We start from the raw sequence: 16,846 nt of genomic DNA, 5'->3' as shown, positions 1-16,846 counted from the left end.
CTTGGATACGGGGTCAGTGGCCCAGACCCTGAACAGAGTGTCTTCCAGATATTGACTCTGGGGAGGAGATTGGGGGGGTGTTGTCTCATTTGGGTTTTTTTTTTTTTTTTTGGACCTCAGGAAATGGGTTGGAGCCCTCTCCACCTGATCTCCATGGCTGGCTGCCCAAAGCCTCTGCCCCCCCCCACCCCCAGATCCCGCCCTCCGTTTCTCCCTCAGTCCTTTCTGCCTCTGCTCCCTCACCGCTGGTCCAAGTTGTCCAGGGAGGTGGTGTGGGAGGCCAGGTACTTGCTTTACCTATGTGTGCTTTCAGTGTTTTCTGGGCTCTTGGGCTCTCCAGTCCCTTCTGCCCGCTCTGCGGGGGTCGTGTGTGTTGTAGTCTCTCACGGGGTGGGGGGTACAGGTATTCCCAGGCTGGGGAGCCAACCCCTACTTCACCTGTCTCCTCTTCCACAGTGGACACTCAGGGCCTCCAGCGTCCAGGCTTAGAGGAAATGTGCCCATGACCCTCGATCTCTGGCTGTTTTCACGAACTGACCTCCCCGTGGGTGCTTGCATCCAGTGGCACCGGTACCTAAGGCTGTGTTGGAGGTCTGATCTCAGAGGCAGGAGTGCATACCAAGGGATGGGCACAGGGAGGGAAAATATGCAGCCTTCTGGAATGTGGCCTGCACCATCCCACCAGGGAGCTCTGTGGGTGTGAGCCCAGGACGGCCTCTGTGAAACTCCACAGGATGCCACACCTTGCTTGGCCTCCTCCCAGCCCAGTTCTAACCGTCTGAACCCCCCTGACCTGGTTTTCCTGGAGTGTTTCCCTTATAATCCTGTGTGTAGGAACCCTCATTCAAAAATCCACACCCAGGGCTGGAGAGATGGCTCAGCGGTTAAGGCTCTTGCCTGTGAAGAAGCCAGAGGATCCAGGTTTGATTCCTGAGTATCCACACACAGCAAGATGTACAAGGTGGCACATGTGTCTGGAGTTCATTTGCAGTGGCTGGAGGCCCATGGTATGCCAGTTCTCTCTCTCTCTTTCTCTATCTTCCTCTTCTATCTCTCTCTCTCTTTCTCAAGTAAATAAATAAATAAATATTAAAAAAAATAAAACCATAGGGCTAGGGCATGTATCACCTTGTCCTTCTGGTTTCCTGGGATCTGGGTAGTCGAACATGGGTCCTTAGGCTTAGTGGTTAAGGCGCTTGCCTGCAAAGCGTAAGGACCCATGTTCGACTCTCCAGGTCCCACGTAAGGCTGACACACAAGGTGATGCAAGGTTGCACATATGCACTGGGTGGTCCCAGCTCTGTTTTATTAAACACCTACTATGTGCCATGAGTGGCAGTGGCTGGATGCCCTGGCGTGCCAATTCTCTCTGTCTTTCTCTCATAAATAAATGGAACCATAGATAAATATGCATGGTGGTGCAAGCCTTTAATGCCAGCACTCAGGAGGCGGAGGTGGGAGGATCACTGTGAGTTGGGGGCCAGCCTGAGACTACATAGTGAGTTCCAGGTCAGCCTGGTGCAAGAGTGAAACCCTACTTCAAAAAACAACATCACCAACAGCAAAAGACACACCTTTGCCCACGGCGCATGTGCAAGGCCCGCTGCTGGGCGTTCACTCGGGAAGGGTCCCTGCAGCTCCCAGACACCGGGGGCTTCTCCAGCTGTCTGCTCTGTCCTGAGCTTTCCTCACAGTCTGTCCTGATGTCCCTTTTGTATTGCTCTTCGGTTTGGCTTGGGCCTTGGTGTGGGGATGGTCCTGCCTGAATGCCCCTTGTTCCTATCAGTTGCCTAATTTTCTGTTGGGGCTGCTGTCTTTTTTTAAAATTAAATTTATTTTTTTAAATTTTTGTGTTATTTATTTATTTGAGAGCGACACAGAGAGAAAGAGGGAGAAAAAGAGAGAGAGAGAGAGAGAATGGGTGCGCCAGGGCCTCCAGCCACTGCAAACGAACTCCAGATGCATGCGCCCCTTTGTGCATCTGGCTAACATGGGTCCTGGGGAATTGAGCCTCGAACCAGAGTCCTTAGGCTTCACAGGCAAGCGCTTAAGCGCTAAGCCATCTCCCCAGTCCTTTAAATTTTATTTTTGGTTATTTATTTGACAGAGAAAGAGGGAGAGGGAGGGAGGGAGACAGAGAAAGGGAGGGAGAGAATGGGCGCACCAGGGCCTCCAGCCCCTGCAAATGAACTCCAGATGCGTGTGCCCCCTTGTGCATCTGGCTAGCGTGGGTCCTGGGGAATGGAACCTGGCTCCTTTGGCTTTGCAGGCAAATGCCTTAACCACTAAGATATCCCTCCAGCCCTTTTGCTTTTGGATTTGGATGTTCTAGGTGGCTGACTCTCTTTGGGTTTGGAGGCAAGATTTCTTCCTCTGCTGGAGGCAGGGAGGAGGCTGTTTCCTGGTGGTGTGTTCGTGTTTGAGTGTCTCTGGGCGAGTACTGTAGTAATCGTTTTCGTTGTCTGTGAGCAAATTCTCAGCAAGAAGCCCGTTGGGGGAGGAAGGGTTTATGTGGGCTCGTAGCTTCAATGATCCAGTCCATCGCGGCAAGGAGGACATGGTGGCCAGGGCGCCTTCTGATGTGCTGGGAGCTTGTGGTAGAGCTCATTAAGCCTCTTTGGATTGAGACAGAGAACTTGGGCTGGGCTGTAACCATCAAAGCCCACCTGGGAGTGACCCACTTCTACCAGCGCTGAAAAAGTTCCCACAGCCTCCCCCAACAGCGCCACCAGATGGACAGCAAATATTCAAACACATGAGCCTATGGGGGACAAGTTATATTTGAATCATAACAGAGGTGTGTGTGTGTGTTAATATATGAAGGAACCTGAGCCCACAGCTGTTCATGGAGATCAGATTTCTAAGCAAATACTGAACAGTCAGGAAGAACCATGGAGGACATGGCAGGTGCTTCTTGAGCATTTTTTTTTTTTTTTTTTGAGGTAGGTTCTTGCTCTAGCCCAGGCTGACCTGGAATTCACTGTGTAGTCTCAGGGTGGCCTTAAACTCATGGTGATCCTCCTACCTATGCCTCCCGAGTGCTGGGATTAAAGGTCACCATGCCCAGCCATCTTGACATTTTTTTAAAAAACGTGTGTTTGTGTGTGTGGTGAGCTGTGGGTGCATATGCACGGCTGCATGTATGTGGGTGCACATGTGTGTTCAGGTGTGACTGTGCAGGTGTGTGGAAGACAGAGATCAACCTCAGCTGTCTTCCTCTATCACTTTCCACCTTACTTTTTAAAAAAATATATTTGAGAGCCACAGAGAGAGAGAGAGAAAGAGGGAGAGAGAGAGAGAAGAGAGAATGGGCACTCCAGAGCTTCCAGCCACTGCAAATGAACTCCAGACGTGTGCATCCCCTTGTGCATCTGGCTAACATGGGTCCTGGGGAATCGAGCCTGGAACCGGGGTCCTCAGGCTTCACAGGCAAGCGCTTAACCACTAAGCCACCTCTCCAGCCCTCCACCTTAGTTTTTGAGACGGTCTGTCACTGAACGTGGAGCTCAAGCGCATCACTCTTGCCGGGTATACGGGAAGCGCCTTGGTCAGTATGATTGTGAGAGAGCTTTCCCTGTGCCAGGCGGGGCCCTGAGCGACCAACAAACACTGCGCTCAGTCAGGGAAGTTGAGTCCTAGATCACAGATCCCTGGGTGTAGCCCGTCATGGGTGGTGTGAGAGTGGGCCTCATTCAGAGCCTTTAACCTTTTTGTCCTGTGGTGTCAATAATGGTGCCATTATTACTATGCTTCTGATGCCCAGACCACCCCAGTGAAGCTAGAAAAGGCACACGTTTGTTCACCTACTTGTTCGTTCATCCATCCATCCATCAGACAATGTTCCAGGTGATATAATAGGATGACATAAGACTCACCATTAGGGTTAATCAGATGTAATTATTATTTTTAACTGTTTATTTTATTTTAGAGAGAGCGAGAAAGAGAGAGACAGAGGGAGAGAGAGAGAGAGAATTGGCGTGCCAGGGCCTCAGTCCCTGCAACCGAACTCCAGAAGCTTGTGCCACCTACTGGCCATGTGTGACCTTGCACGCTTGCATCACCTTATGCATCTGGTTTATGTGGGATCTGGAGAGTCGAACATGGATCCTTAGGCTTAGCTGCTCAGCCATCTCTCCAGCTCTGTAGTTATTTTTAAGTAGTTATAGAAAGAGGAAGGAAGTAGCCCTGTGGTTTAGGTCTCCAGAAGCCACGGTGATGGGAACACCGGCTCCCAGGGACCCCAGGTCATGCTGGGTAACCTCACCACCCGAGGCCACCATGCTTCAAGGGAGCTCTGACTACATCCACGTGGTGCATGCTGCTGGGCTCTGTTAGGGAGTAGGGCAGGGCGGGGAGAGCTGAGGATATTAAGCATGATTCGACTCAGTTCTCCTCAGGGCTCTTGCCATCTGCTTGGACATATGAGGCAGCCACGGCCCCATCAATGCCCTGCCCAGGTGAGCAGAGTGCCCTGGGATCTGGCAGCCGTGTGCATTCGTTTCCAAAGGCTGAGAACCACCGGAACACACCTCACAGATTCTGACATTCTCGCAGATCTGCAGGGCTGAAATCAGGGTCTAGAAGGGCAGCAGGTTAGGTGGCCCTGAACCCCCCCAAGAGAGGATTCCCCTATTCTCCAGAGGCTCCAGACATCCCTCTCTGTAGCACCTACCATTGGCCTTCTCTCTTTAATTTTATTATTTTTTATAATTTATTTTTTTTATTGACAACTTCCATAACTGTAGACAATAACCCATAGTAATTTCCTCCCCCCTCCCACTTTCCCCTTTGAGACTCCACTCTCCATCATATCCCCTCCCCCTCTCAATCAGTCACTCTTTTATTCTGATGTCATGATCTTTTCCTCCTATTATGATGGTCTTGTGCAGGTAGTGTCAGGCACTGTGAGGTCATGGATATCCAGGCCATATTGTGTCTGGAGGAGCACGTTGTAAGGAGTCCTACCCTTCCTTTGACTCTTACATTCTTTCCACCACCTCTTCCGCATTAGACCCTGAGCCTTGGAAGGTGTGATTCTCTTTAATTTTATTTTTGTGTGTATATATGGTGTGTGTGTGTGCATGTTCATGTATGTGGTCTCACATGTGGTTGCATGTACACATGTGTGTGGAGGACAGAGATTAACATCCAGTGACTTCCTAAACCACTCTCCATCTTGGAGATGGGGCCTCTCACTGAACCTGGCGCTCACACATTCAGCTAGGCTCTCTGAGTAAGGCGACTAGACCAGTGAGACCAGCCCCGAGATGACAGGTGCAACCTGCCATGTGTGCCTTTTACGCGGGCGCTGGGGAGCCAAACTCAGGCCCTCTTGCTTGCATAGCAAACACTACCCACTGAGCCATTTCCCCAGCTCTATGTGGCCTTCTTTTCATCTTTGTTTGCTTTTTTTTTGAGGCAAGCCAAACAGACTTGCCTTTCTTATGAGAGAGAGTGAGGGGGAGAGAGAGATATATTTTGGGAGTTTCTCCTTCAAACGCAGCAGGACTGGGGTGAATTAGGGGGATCTGGGATAGGCACAAGTAGGGCCTCCAGGCTTGCAGATGGATCTAGAGACTGTCCACTGCTGCTCAGTCCCGGCTCCAGCAATGTTCTCTTTGGCCGTAGTGGGTTCTAGGCATGGGAGGTACCTCTGGGGGTGGATGTTGTCATCATTCCCATTTTACATACGGAACAACTGAGGCTGAGGTCCTGAGAGGGAAAGCTCCCACACGTGGGCCTATGCTGCCACCCACTCCCCAGTGTCTCTTCCTCGAGATACACGGGATTGTCCCTGGGGAAGGACACCAAGACTGGCTCAGGGCCCTGTGGGAATAGAGGGTCAGGCATGCAGTTCTGAGTTCTTGCTTCAGCCTTGGGGACAGAGCGAAGATGACCGAGGACAGGAGCAGAGGCAAGCTGACCTGCTGGCCCAGGCTGTGATGGGTGATGTGTCAGCTGAGATTGGCCCCAAGTGTGTTCCCAACCTTAGCCAGATGGTCCAGAGAACTGGGGGGGGGGGTGTGGATTCTTGGGCAGGGTGATGAGGGGGGGGTGTCAGAAAAGTGGGACAAGGGGGAAGAGTGTCCCTGTTGGGGGAGCTGGACACCCTGGGACATCGGGAAGAGTGTCAGCCAACTTGGCATAGTGTGTTCGGCTTTCCGGAAGACATCATGGTTCAGAGCAAGTGTTGGGGCAGAGTCACCTGGTGTGACCCTGACCCTGGCTGGCCCTGTGACATTAACTTCCCTTCCTCGCTGTGACGGTGGGAGTGACAGTAGGTGTTGGGAATTGTTAGAGACACGTAAGTGGACATAGCTAAGCGGTGCTTAGCACAATGTCTGTGTCACATCTGCACCCACTTACTTATCACAAGGACATTGTGGGAATTGAACGTCCTTGTCATATCAATTGACTAGAATTAGGTTCAGACATAAGGACCAACTGAAACCGGCATGGAAACTTCATTCTAACAGTTAAGGGAGCTGCTTCTCTAATGCACAAACTTGACCCTGGTCTTCCTCATGACCACATCAAAGGGGGACATGTGTGGGCTAGAGGGATGGTTCAGCAGTTAAAGGTACTTGCTTGCAAAGCACGATGGCCTGGGTTCGATTCCCCAGTATGCACAAAGTGGTGCATGCATCTGTGTGGTTCCCGGCTGCCCTGGGGCCACTGAAACCAATCTTATCAGGATGCCCAGGTGCCCCAGGTTTGGGGAGAGAGTGGCCCCACTCCTGCTGGTCTCAAGGTGAGATTATTGGGGTCTAGGCCTACTGCAACCTCCTGTGGCCTGGGCTCCTTAGCTGTGCTTGACAGCTCAGGCCTGCTTAAACCTCCAGTGGCCCGGGGCCCTCAACTGTGCCTGACACATCTGCAGTTCATTTGTGCTGGCAAGAGGCCCTGGCATGTCCATTCTCTCTCTCTTCTCTCTTTCTCCTTGCAAATAAATAAATAAGATTTTTTTTTTAATAAAGAGGGAATGTGGGCTGGAGAGATGGCTAAGTGGTTAAGACACTTGCCTATAAAGCCTAAGAACCTGGGTTTGATTCCCCAGTACCCATGTAAAGCCAGATGCACAAAGTGGTGCATGCATTTAGAGTTCGTTTGCAGTGGCTGGAGGCCTTGGCATGCCCATTCTCTCTGACTCTTCTCTCTCTCTCTGCTTGCAAATAAATGAGTAAAATATTTTTTAAAAGGGGAGGATGCATTCAGGTGTAAATCTTGGATTATCAAGAAAGAGGCCTGGAGAGATGGCTTAGCAGTTAAGGTGTTTGCCTGTGAAGCCTAAGAATGCAAGTTCGAATCTCCAGATCCCACAGAAGCCAGTCGCAGTGATGCAAACATGCAATGTTGCACATGTACCACAAGGGGGCACATACATCAAGTTAGTTCATAACGGCTAAAAGGCCCTGGCACTCCCATTCTCTCTCTGTCTCTCAAAAATACAATAATAAACTGGGCGTGGTGGCGCATGCCTTTAATCCCAGCCCTCGGGAGGCAGAGGTAGGAGGATTGCCATGAGTTTGAGGCCACCCTGAGAATATATAGTGAGTTCCAGGTCAGCCTGGGCTAGAGTGAGACCCTACCTCGAAAAACCAAAAATAAAATAAAATAGTAAAAAAAGAAAGAGAAAGCAAGCAGCCCAGTACTATGGGAGGGAAGCCATGTTGGTATTCTCCAGGGGCATTTCTCAGTGGGCAGCAGTCTTATAAAAGGCACCTAAGTGGACAGTGGGCATCACCGGTCAGGAGTTATAGAGACTTTCACGAGGTGGCTGCTTGCGGAGACCTTGAGGGGAAGCTGGGTGAGACTCAGCGCAGGCTGGAGGACAGGATAGCAATGGAGGGCTGGAGGCTCAGGAGTCGAGGTTTAGCTTAGAGGAGTTGAGGGGGGGTAAGGGGCTGTACCCTACCTAGTGTGCCTAAGGCAAGAAGGGAGGTAGAGACGGGAGAACTTTCCAGCAAACTCACTGAGTTGTGAATAACACAGACACACAAACACACATACTCACAGGAAAAATTTGGGGAAAAATTGCTTCTGTACTGAACAAACATGGGTAGACTTTTTGATGATGTCGATGTAGATATAGAATACAGATCACCTAAGAAGGGCATGATGACACACACACCTTTAATCCCAGCCCTTGGGAGGCTGAGGTAAAAGGATTGCTCTGAGTTAGAGGTCAGCCTACGCTACAGAGTGAGTTCCAGGTCAGCCTGGGCTAGAGTGAGACCCCACTTAAAAACAAAACAAAGCAAATAAACAAACAAAAACAGAAGCCGTGCGTGGTGGCACACACCTTTAATCCCAGCACTTGGGAGGCGGAGGTAGGAGGGTGGCCGTGAGTTTGAGGCCACCCTGAGAATACATAGTGAATTTCAGGTCAGCCTGAGGTAGAGTGAGACCCTACCTCGAAAAACAAAACAAAACAAAACAAAAAATGACACTTTCTCATTGCTGGGACTAACAGCAGAAGCAATTTATGGAAAGAAAGTCTTTATTTCAAGCTGGCAGATTTTCAGGGGAACACCACCCATGGCACAAGAACCTGGCACCCTTCAATGGATCCAAGCAGAGAGACATCACCAACAGCCGGCAAACACAGGCAGCCGGAGTTCAAGCTGTTCTGAACATGCTTCATAGGGCTGGGTTACAAGGTCCGCCCACAGTGACACCTCCTCCCTCTGGAGACTCATGTTGCAAGCTCAATGTTAATCCAACATGCCTGAGGTTAGAGGGCGCACATTCACTCCCGAATTGCCATCAGCTGGGGTTCAAGCATTCAGAACACACGAGCTTATGGGGGACACCTAATTTGGACCACCACACCAAGCCTCAAGGAAGGCCCCTTGTGGTTTAAAGGGGTACCATGGTGATTGGGTGTTCTGCTCAGTCCCAGACATATGCGGAAGCTCAAAGCATTACCCATCGCTGTCAGCAACACCAGTTAGACCTCATGTCAATTGTACAACAGCATTGGCTCTCCTCTCAGCTTCCTTTACTTTCCTGTGTAACCCCCTTCTGTCCGCCACCCCGACTCCCACACTTGAGACCAGGGATAGGACCCAGGGCCTTGTGCTTGCTAGGCAAGCATTCTACTGCTGAGCCTCATTCCCAGCCCCAGCTGTCTTCATTGTCATACCAGTGCCCCGGCGACAGCCCAGTGGACACTCCCGGAAGGTCCTCCATCTCTACAGAGAGGGGCGCACCTAAGCCCCACTTCTGGGGCCCTAGAGCTCGGAGCCTCAGTGGCGTTTTTACTTAAACAAAAGGGAGATGGGACTTTTCTGTACAACACGACCCTAAGTCCACAAGGAGCCGTAAGGGGAAGTTGGGCTTACTCATGACAAATCCTCCATTGGCAGCCTCGCCGGCTGACACATCCGAGGTGGAGCCCACTTGTCAAGATGGCAGAGCCTGGGCACAAGCCCTGTTGCCCAGCTGTCACGTCTGGGTTGTGGCGAGTCACTCCTAAAATGTGGAGGGCGCGCTGTGTGGGTCGGGTCAGTACCAGCCTACATATCCCATGCTCCTGATGCCTCCTGTTCTGGGATCCCCCCCCCCCCATGATGTGAGCATTCCTGTGTTACTGAGGAGGAATCTAAGGCTCAGAGAGAAGTCATGTGCCAAAAGCTGCTCAGGTAGGAGGTGGCTAAATTCAGCTTCCAACTCTGCACGTGACTACCATGAAAGCTCTGAGCTTACACACCCCAAGAGTCTGGGGAGAATCCCACACGGTTGGTGTGAGCCCACATGCAATTCTGACCAGCTTGGCTGTCTGCCCCAGGATGCATGGTGGCTCCGTGGGTTACTGTTGCCACACCAGATCCCTGTGACCACAGTGTCTGAGTATAATTCAAGGTGACCATAGGGCCCTGAGAAGACCTAATGAGGGTGACAGAACTTTCTCTGAGTCTCAGTGTCCACTTTTGTTTTTCAAGGTAGGGTCTCACTCTAGCCCAGGCTGACCTGGAACTCACTCTGTAGTCTCAGAGTGGCCTCAAACTCATGGTGGTCCTCCTACCTCTGCCTCCCGAGTGCTGGGATTAAAGGAGTGCGCCACCACGCCCAGCTAGTTTCCACTTTTTTTGGAACCTTACTATGGAGCCCAGGATGTTCTCAAACTTGCTGTTTTCCTGAGTATGCCTCCAGAACTGCCTTCAGCCTTCACATTTATGTATTTATTTATTATTTCAGTCTTCACATCTGTTTTAAAGCAAGCGTATGTCCAGCTCCTTGAAAGAGGCCCCCAGGAAGGCTGACTGACCTGAGGGAATCTGGCCGTGGTGACTGGATCGGCTCTTTAGTGCCTCGCACAGCCTTGGCTGGTCTTCACTGGATCCTTCTCTGGGCGTGGGTCAGCATGAAGCCATCCACGGTCTGCTCGGCCCTGGCTCTGCACTCGCCCTTGACTCTATCCGCTGGGCTCCCTGTGGCTCCCAGCCGTTGGGTCTGGCATTTGATAGGAGTAGAGCCAGCCAGCTGATGGTCAAGGGCTCTGTTACTCCCCAGCAGGGTGACCTTGGCCTAGTGACACTCAGCCTCTCCTATCAGATGGAGATAGTGATCCCCAGACACCGTTCAGCTCTGCCCTTCAGGCCTGTAGCAACCAGAAATCTCTTCTTCCTTCTCCCTACAGCTGTTTGCAACCGCGCCCTGGGACTGGCTGGCTTAGCACCTGCATTGGAGCGTGTTAGACTGTGGCTGTGAAAGGTAAGGAGCTCTTAAGGTTGGGATTCACGTCTCCCGAGGATAGCAGTGACCACAGACAAGGTGGGAGGGGGGTGGCAGGAGAAGATGCTAAGATGGCTGTCCCCTGGACTTTGGAAGCACGTTGGAGTCCTGTTCACAGCAGAGGGCTCCTGTCCTTGGTGGCACTTAGTGCTGGCACAATGTTCTGCTCTCTGAGGGTGTTCTAGGTAATTAATTGCCTCTCCCGCTGTCAGTAGAGGAATAAAGGGTCCCCAAGAGGCAGGCAACGTGATCGTCACAAGCAGAGGCTCTCAGAGTAAGGTCTCTTTGGAATCTCGATTGCCTTTTGCTAGTAGAAAAAGGAGAACTTGAGGCCAGGGAGCTAGCTCAGTGGTTAAAGTGTTTGCCCTGCAGGCATGGCAACCCGAGTGTGAATCCTAGAATCCACATAAAAATGCCAGCTGTCGGGCTGGAGAGATGGCTTAGTGGTTAAGGCGCTTGCCTTTGAAGCCTAAGGGCCCAGGTTCGGTTCCCCAGTACCCATATGAGCCAGATGCACAAGGTGGCACATGCGTCTGGAGTTCGTTTGTAGTGGCTGGGGGCCCTGGTGCACCCATTCTCTCTCTCAAATAAACACATAAAGTATATATATATATATATATTTAATGCTGGGCGTGGCGGTGCAAGCTCGTGACTGTAATGCTGGGGAGATGGCGACAGGGGGTGTCTGGGGTTCCTCGGCCAGCCTGTCCAGCCTAGTTGTTGAGCTTGAGGACAATGAGAGGACTTGTCTCCAAGGAGCGGGATGACCAGCCTGAGAGTGACACGTGTCGTGCGCAGCCGTGTGCACACACCTGCACGCACAACCCCCCACACGGATGAGCAAGCATGCACCCACGGAGACCGCCCGCGCAGACACGGGTGGACTTTGCGTCCTCACCCTCCTGCTTCTGCACTCGCTGATTTTGGGCTGGGTCCCGCTGAACTGCTCGCTGCTGCCTGGACATGTGGGGTCCTTACAATGGTGCCTGGCTTGTGGGTGCACTACAAGTGTCTTTTTTAAAAAAAAGGGGCCCCTGGGGAGATGGCTTAGCGGTTAGGCCTCTTGGCTGTGAAGCTTAAGGACCCAGGTTCAATTTACCCATGAAAGGCAGATGCACAAGGTGGCCTATGCGACTGTAGATTGTTTGCAATAGCGAGAGGCCCTGGCATGCTTATTCTCTCTCTCTTAAATAAATAAATATATTAAAAATGTTTTTTTTTTTTTTTTTTAAGTAGGGCTAGGCTGGGCTGGAGAGATAGCTTAGTAGTTAAGGCACTTGCCTGCAATGCCTAAGGACCCAGGTTCAATTTGCCCATGAAAGCCAGATGCACAAGGTGGCACATGTGTCTGGAATTTGTTTGCAGTGGCTAGAGGCCCAGGCACACCCATTCTCTCTCTCTCTCTCTCTTTATCTGCCTACCTACCTACCTACCTACCTACCTATCTATCTGCCTCTTTCTCTCTCAAATAAATAAATAAAATATTTTTAAAAGCATAGGACTGGGCAGATGGCTCACTGGATAAAGTGCTTGCCAAGTGTTGCAGTCAGGTTGGCATTGCTGGCAGAAAGCCCCCAACCAAGAGCAGCTTGTGGAAGGAAAGTGTTTATTCTGGTTTACAGACTCAGGGGGGAAGCTCCACGATGGCAGGGGAAAACAGTGGCATGAGCAGAGGGTGGATATCGCCCCCTGGCCAATGTCAGGTAGACAACAGCACCAGAAGAGTGTGCCAAACACTGGCAAGGAGCCCATCCCCAACAGTATGTCACCTCCAGAAAGCACCGATTCCCAAACTGCCGCCAGCTGGGAACCTAGGACTCAGAACATGTAAATTGATCAGGGACACCTGAGTCAAACCACCACACTGTGCAAGCACGAGGAGCCGAGTCCGGATCCCCAGCACCCATGAAAGTGCCCGGTGGGTGTGGTGACCTATGCATGTAATCCCAGTGCTCGGGAAGTAGTGGCACAGGGTCCCTGGCACACGCTGGAAAGGTAGCCTCACTGGACTGAAGAACTCTGGGTTCAAGCGAGACATCCTCCTGTTTGAATGACTTAAAGAGAAGGACAGTTGAGGAAGACACTGGGCATAACTTCTGGTCTCCATGTGCACAGGCACATACACCTGCACATACGTGTGCTCTCATGTCATTGCACACACACACACACACACACACACACACACACACACACCCCTAACACAAAACAAAAAGGCAAGAAGCTTTTCTAATACTGGTTCTAATTTACAAAAAGTAAAGTAGTGCAGGAGTGGCTCACCTATAGGCTTTGCTCGGAGCCAAGGGGGACGTAGCTGGTCTCTCCTGGTGCTGACCACACCTCAGTGTCCATTCCCTAATGACCCTTGCCCCCCCCCCTGCAGGGAATGGAGGATGGGGATTACAACGATTCTGGCATCTATGAGGACGAGTACCCGGATGACTTTGACTCCATCGTGGTGCTGGAGGAGTTATCTCCCCTGGAAACGAGGGTGGCCCGGATCTTCCTGGTGGTGGTCTACAGCGTCGTCTGCTTTCTCGGGATCCTGGGCAATGGCTTGGTGGTGGTCATCACCACCTTTAAGATGAAAAAGACGGTGAACACGGTCTGGTTCCTCAACCTGGCCGTGGCCGATTTCCTGTTCAACGTCTTCCTGCCCATCCACATTGTCTACGCGGCCATGGACTACCACTGGGTGTTCGGCAAGGCCCTGTGCAAGATCAGCAGCTTCCTGCTGATCCACAACATGTACACCAGCGTCTTCCTGCTGACCGCCATCAGCTTCGACCGCTGCGTCTCTGTGCTCCTTCCCGTCTGGTCCCAAAACCACCGCCACGTGCGGCTGGCCTACATGGCCTGCGTGGTCATCTGGGTCCTGGCTTTCTTCTTGAGTTCCCCGTCTCTCGTCTTCCGGGACACAGCCGATCTGCATGGGAAAATATCCTGTTTCAATAATTTCAGCTTGTCTGCACACGGGTCTCCTGCTCAGGCCCGGATGGACTCGGTGGGGTTCGGCAGACACGCGGCAGTGACCGTCACGCGTTTCCTTTGCGGCTTCCTGGTCCCTGTCCTGATCATCACCGCCTGCTACCTCACCATCGTCTGCAGGCTGCGGAGCCACCGCCTGGCCAAGTCCAAGAAGCCCTTCAAGATCATTGTCACCATCATTGTCACCTTCTTCCTCTGCTGGTGCCCCTACCATACACTCTACTTGCTGGAGCTCCATCACACCATTGTGCCAGGCTCCGTCTTCAGCCTGGGCTTGCCCCTGGCTACTGCTGTTGCCATCTCCAACAGCTGCATGAACCCCATACTGTACGTCTTCATGGGCCAGGACTTCAAGAAGTTCAAGGTGGCTCTCTTCTCCTGCCTCGTTAATGCTCTGAGTGAGGACACGGGCCACTCCTCCTACCCTAGCCACAAGAGCCTCACCAAGATGTCATCAATGACTGAGAGGACTTCTGTGAACGAGAGAGAGACCGGCATGCTCTGAGCCTCACCTGGGGGTATGCCCTCAGGGGCGCCCGGGCCCCAGGACACCAAGGGCTTGTCTCCTGAAGGACCTCTATAGCACACCCTTGTGCCCGCTGCCTTTTACGCGGGGTGGATTGTGTTTAGGGTAGGAGTCTGGGGCAATGGAATCCCTTTCTCAGAGCAGGATGGCAGTCAGAACGTGCCTTACTATTTATAGCCTTGGGGTTAACAATCTGAGATCCAAGGGAGACCAGCCGGGACCAACTCAAAACGACAAAGAAAGTTTTCTCCCAAGTACTGCCCTGAGCTGGGGTCAGCATATGGGTGTGGGATTAAAGTTATCCATGTGTGCTTGGGAAGTACCCTGCACGCTTGCTCAGCACAGTCCCTGGGGCTGCCTTAGGCTGTAGCTATTTGGGGGTTGCAGATGGTAGCAGTCCCTTGCTTCAGCCCCCCCCCCATGGTCACTTGGCATTGTAAGCTGGACATGGGGTGTGTGTGTGAGGCTTTGCAGCAGTCCCCCCAAACTCAGGGCAGGTCTCTCTCCTCTTTCCTTTATGTGGTACGGGGGCTTAGGACCCCTGCAGTGGAGGGACACAGTCCTTCTTATTCATCCCCTCCAAGCCTTGCATGAGGCTGGTGCAGAGCCTCCATCTTCAAGATGGGTCCTCGGAGCTGCTCCTCAAGAGAAATCTGTCTCAGCCGTCAACCTGACACAGAGCCTAGGTAACCTGACTCACTTTGAACCAGGATGTGTGGGCAGCCCCATGGTCAGGCTTTCCCCATCTAAACAGTCACCTTGGTGTGGCAGAATCAAGCCATCCAATCTCCAAAGGCTTACAGAGGGAATTAAGTCACCCAGTGTGAGGGGCTGAGATGAGACCTGAGATGCTGGCTCTGCCAGGCTCCACATATGTTATTTCTTTATTGATGACATTCCAGTCTATAATGATAGCCTGCATTTATTGAGCACTTCCTATGTTAAGCACGTTACGTATGTCTCATGTATCACATATATGTCTCATGTATTCTTGAGTTAGGTACAATGATTACTTCCCATGTATACATGAAGAATCGGAGGCTTAGTGAGGTGAAGTAACTTGCCCATGGGCACCCAGCTAACTTCTGGCAGGAACTGGATTTGAACCTGTTTGTCTGGCTGCGGAGTCAGGACGGAACTTTGGGATTTCAACCATAAATACTGGGTTTTCAGTGGATCAGCCTGAACCTCTTGATGGCCTGTAAGAAGTTTCGCAAATGGTTCTCAAAACAATCTAATAATGGCAAAGAAAATGCATCTGGTGTCCAACTTCCATGTCCTCCTGGCTCCCACTTCCTGCACCCCTCCCCTGGGAGGGGTCCCCTGGGAATCAGAAGGAAGGGGGCCTGGCAGGAGACAGCATCTTGTGGGCCATGGTCTCCTGGCACCTAAGTGTTCACTTTCTGTCCCTGGCTCAGTCACTTCTCCATCAGGTCAGGAAGCATACGCAGATACTCCGTGTCACTTACGCTGGGGCCATGCCTCAGCTGTGGGCTGTTGGGATCACACCTCATTAAGGGACCAGCCGTTCGCCCTTCCCTTGTTGGGTCTTGACGCCTATAATGAGGCAGCTCTGAATTGACCCAGGCTGGGCTTCCGATTGCTTCAAGAAACCCAAACTCGCATGATGTGAGAGGAGAGGGAATGTTAAAAATAGCCTAGTGTCTCAACTGTCCCTTCCCTGGGACATTTCGCTGGACTGTTTGCAGATGTGTGACTGAGGGACACGAGGGCACGGGGCTTGTCCTGGATCACAGAGGTGCTTGTCTGTGACTTGGGCCTCCTGGATTTGTCACGAGTGCACTTCCTGGGTAGCGGGCCAGGCCAAGCCTGGCAGGGGACCATGAGTTCTTGTTGCCATTGGAAAAGCTGACAAAGAGCACTGCAATCCCGGCTGTGTCCCAGGAGCCAGGCCTCCTCCTCACGGCCGACTCCCTGCTCTGACTCTAGTTTCCTGACGAGCACGGAAACACCGTCGGTACATCCCTTTTGGGTGGTGTCCCCATGGCTTCTTTCGGGACACCCCAAATCCCCTGAGTCACACATATGTAATCCCTGTTGTAAGATGCCTTCCCTCGTGTCTCTCCACGGTCCAACATGGTCAGCAGCAGCGCATCTTTGAGATCTCTGGGCCAGCGGGGGCCTCCTGGGTGGGTGGATGGGGCCACACACGGTGGGCGAGGGGACAGAGGGAAGCGGTGCACCGATGAGGAGAGGGGCCCATTGTATTCTGAGCATCTGACGTGCTCATTCACACCCATGCCCGCGAATGCGGTACGGAAAGTACAGTTCAGGCCACGTGGTTTGGAAGGGTTGTGGCTGAGCCTCACGGTCTTCAGCTCTTGGAAAGAAGGAAGGCGTGTTAGTTCCTTGCTTGCTGCTGTGACAAAAGCAGCTTGAGAAAAGAAGGGTTTATTTCAGCTGACAGCTTGAGGTTACCGTCCATCATGGTAGACCGAGGTGAGTGCTGATGCTGAGCTCGCTGTCGCCTTTTTCTGTTTAGTCCAGGACCTGGGCCCGTAAGATGGTACCGCCCACAGTGACGGTGGGTCTTTCAATCTCCATGAACATTAATCTAGAAACTTCCTCACAGATGTG

The 16,846-nt window shown here is 52.0% G+C and overlaps 1 protein-coding gene across 3 annotated transcripts in view; it reads left to right on the top strand.

The window, feature by feature from the left end:
* Cmklr1 (chemerin chemokine-like receptor 1) overlaps positions 1-15,505 on the top strand; it is a 53,575-nt gene extending 38,070 nt beyond the window's left edge. For all 3 annotated transcript variants that reach the window (XM_045132946.1, XM_045132945.1, XM_004664098.2), the window contains 2 exons: positions 10,643-10,716; positions 13,118-15,505. In XM_045132946.1, coding sequence (XP_044988881.1) covers positions 13,121-14,227 — 1,107 coding nt within the window. In that variant the 5' untranslated portion in view covers positions 10,643-10,716; positions 13,118-13,120 and the 3' untranslated portion in view covers positions 14,228-15,505. The remainder of the gene's footprint in view (positions 1-10,642; positions 10,717-13,117) is intronic.
* The last annotated feature ends 1,341 nt before the right edge of the window (positions 15,506-16,846 follow it).

Source organism: Jaculus jaculus, chromosome 13 (assembly GCF_020740685.1).
Source record: "Jaculus jaculus isolate mJacJac1 chromosome 13, mJacJac1.mat.Y.cur, whole genome shotgun sequence".
Taxonomy (NCBI): Eukaryota; Metazoa; Chordata; class Mammalia; order Rodentia; family Dipodidae; genus Jaculus; species Jaculus jaculus.
Note: the sequence above shows the minus strand (reverse complement) of the source record. Positions and strands in the feature narration are given on the sequence as shown.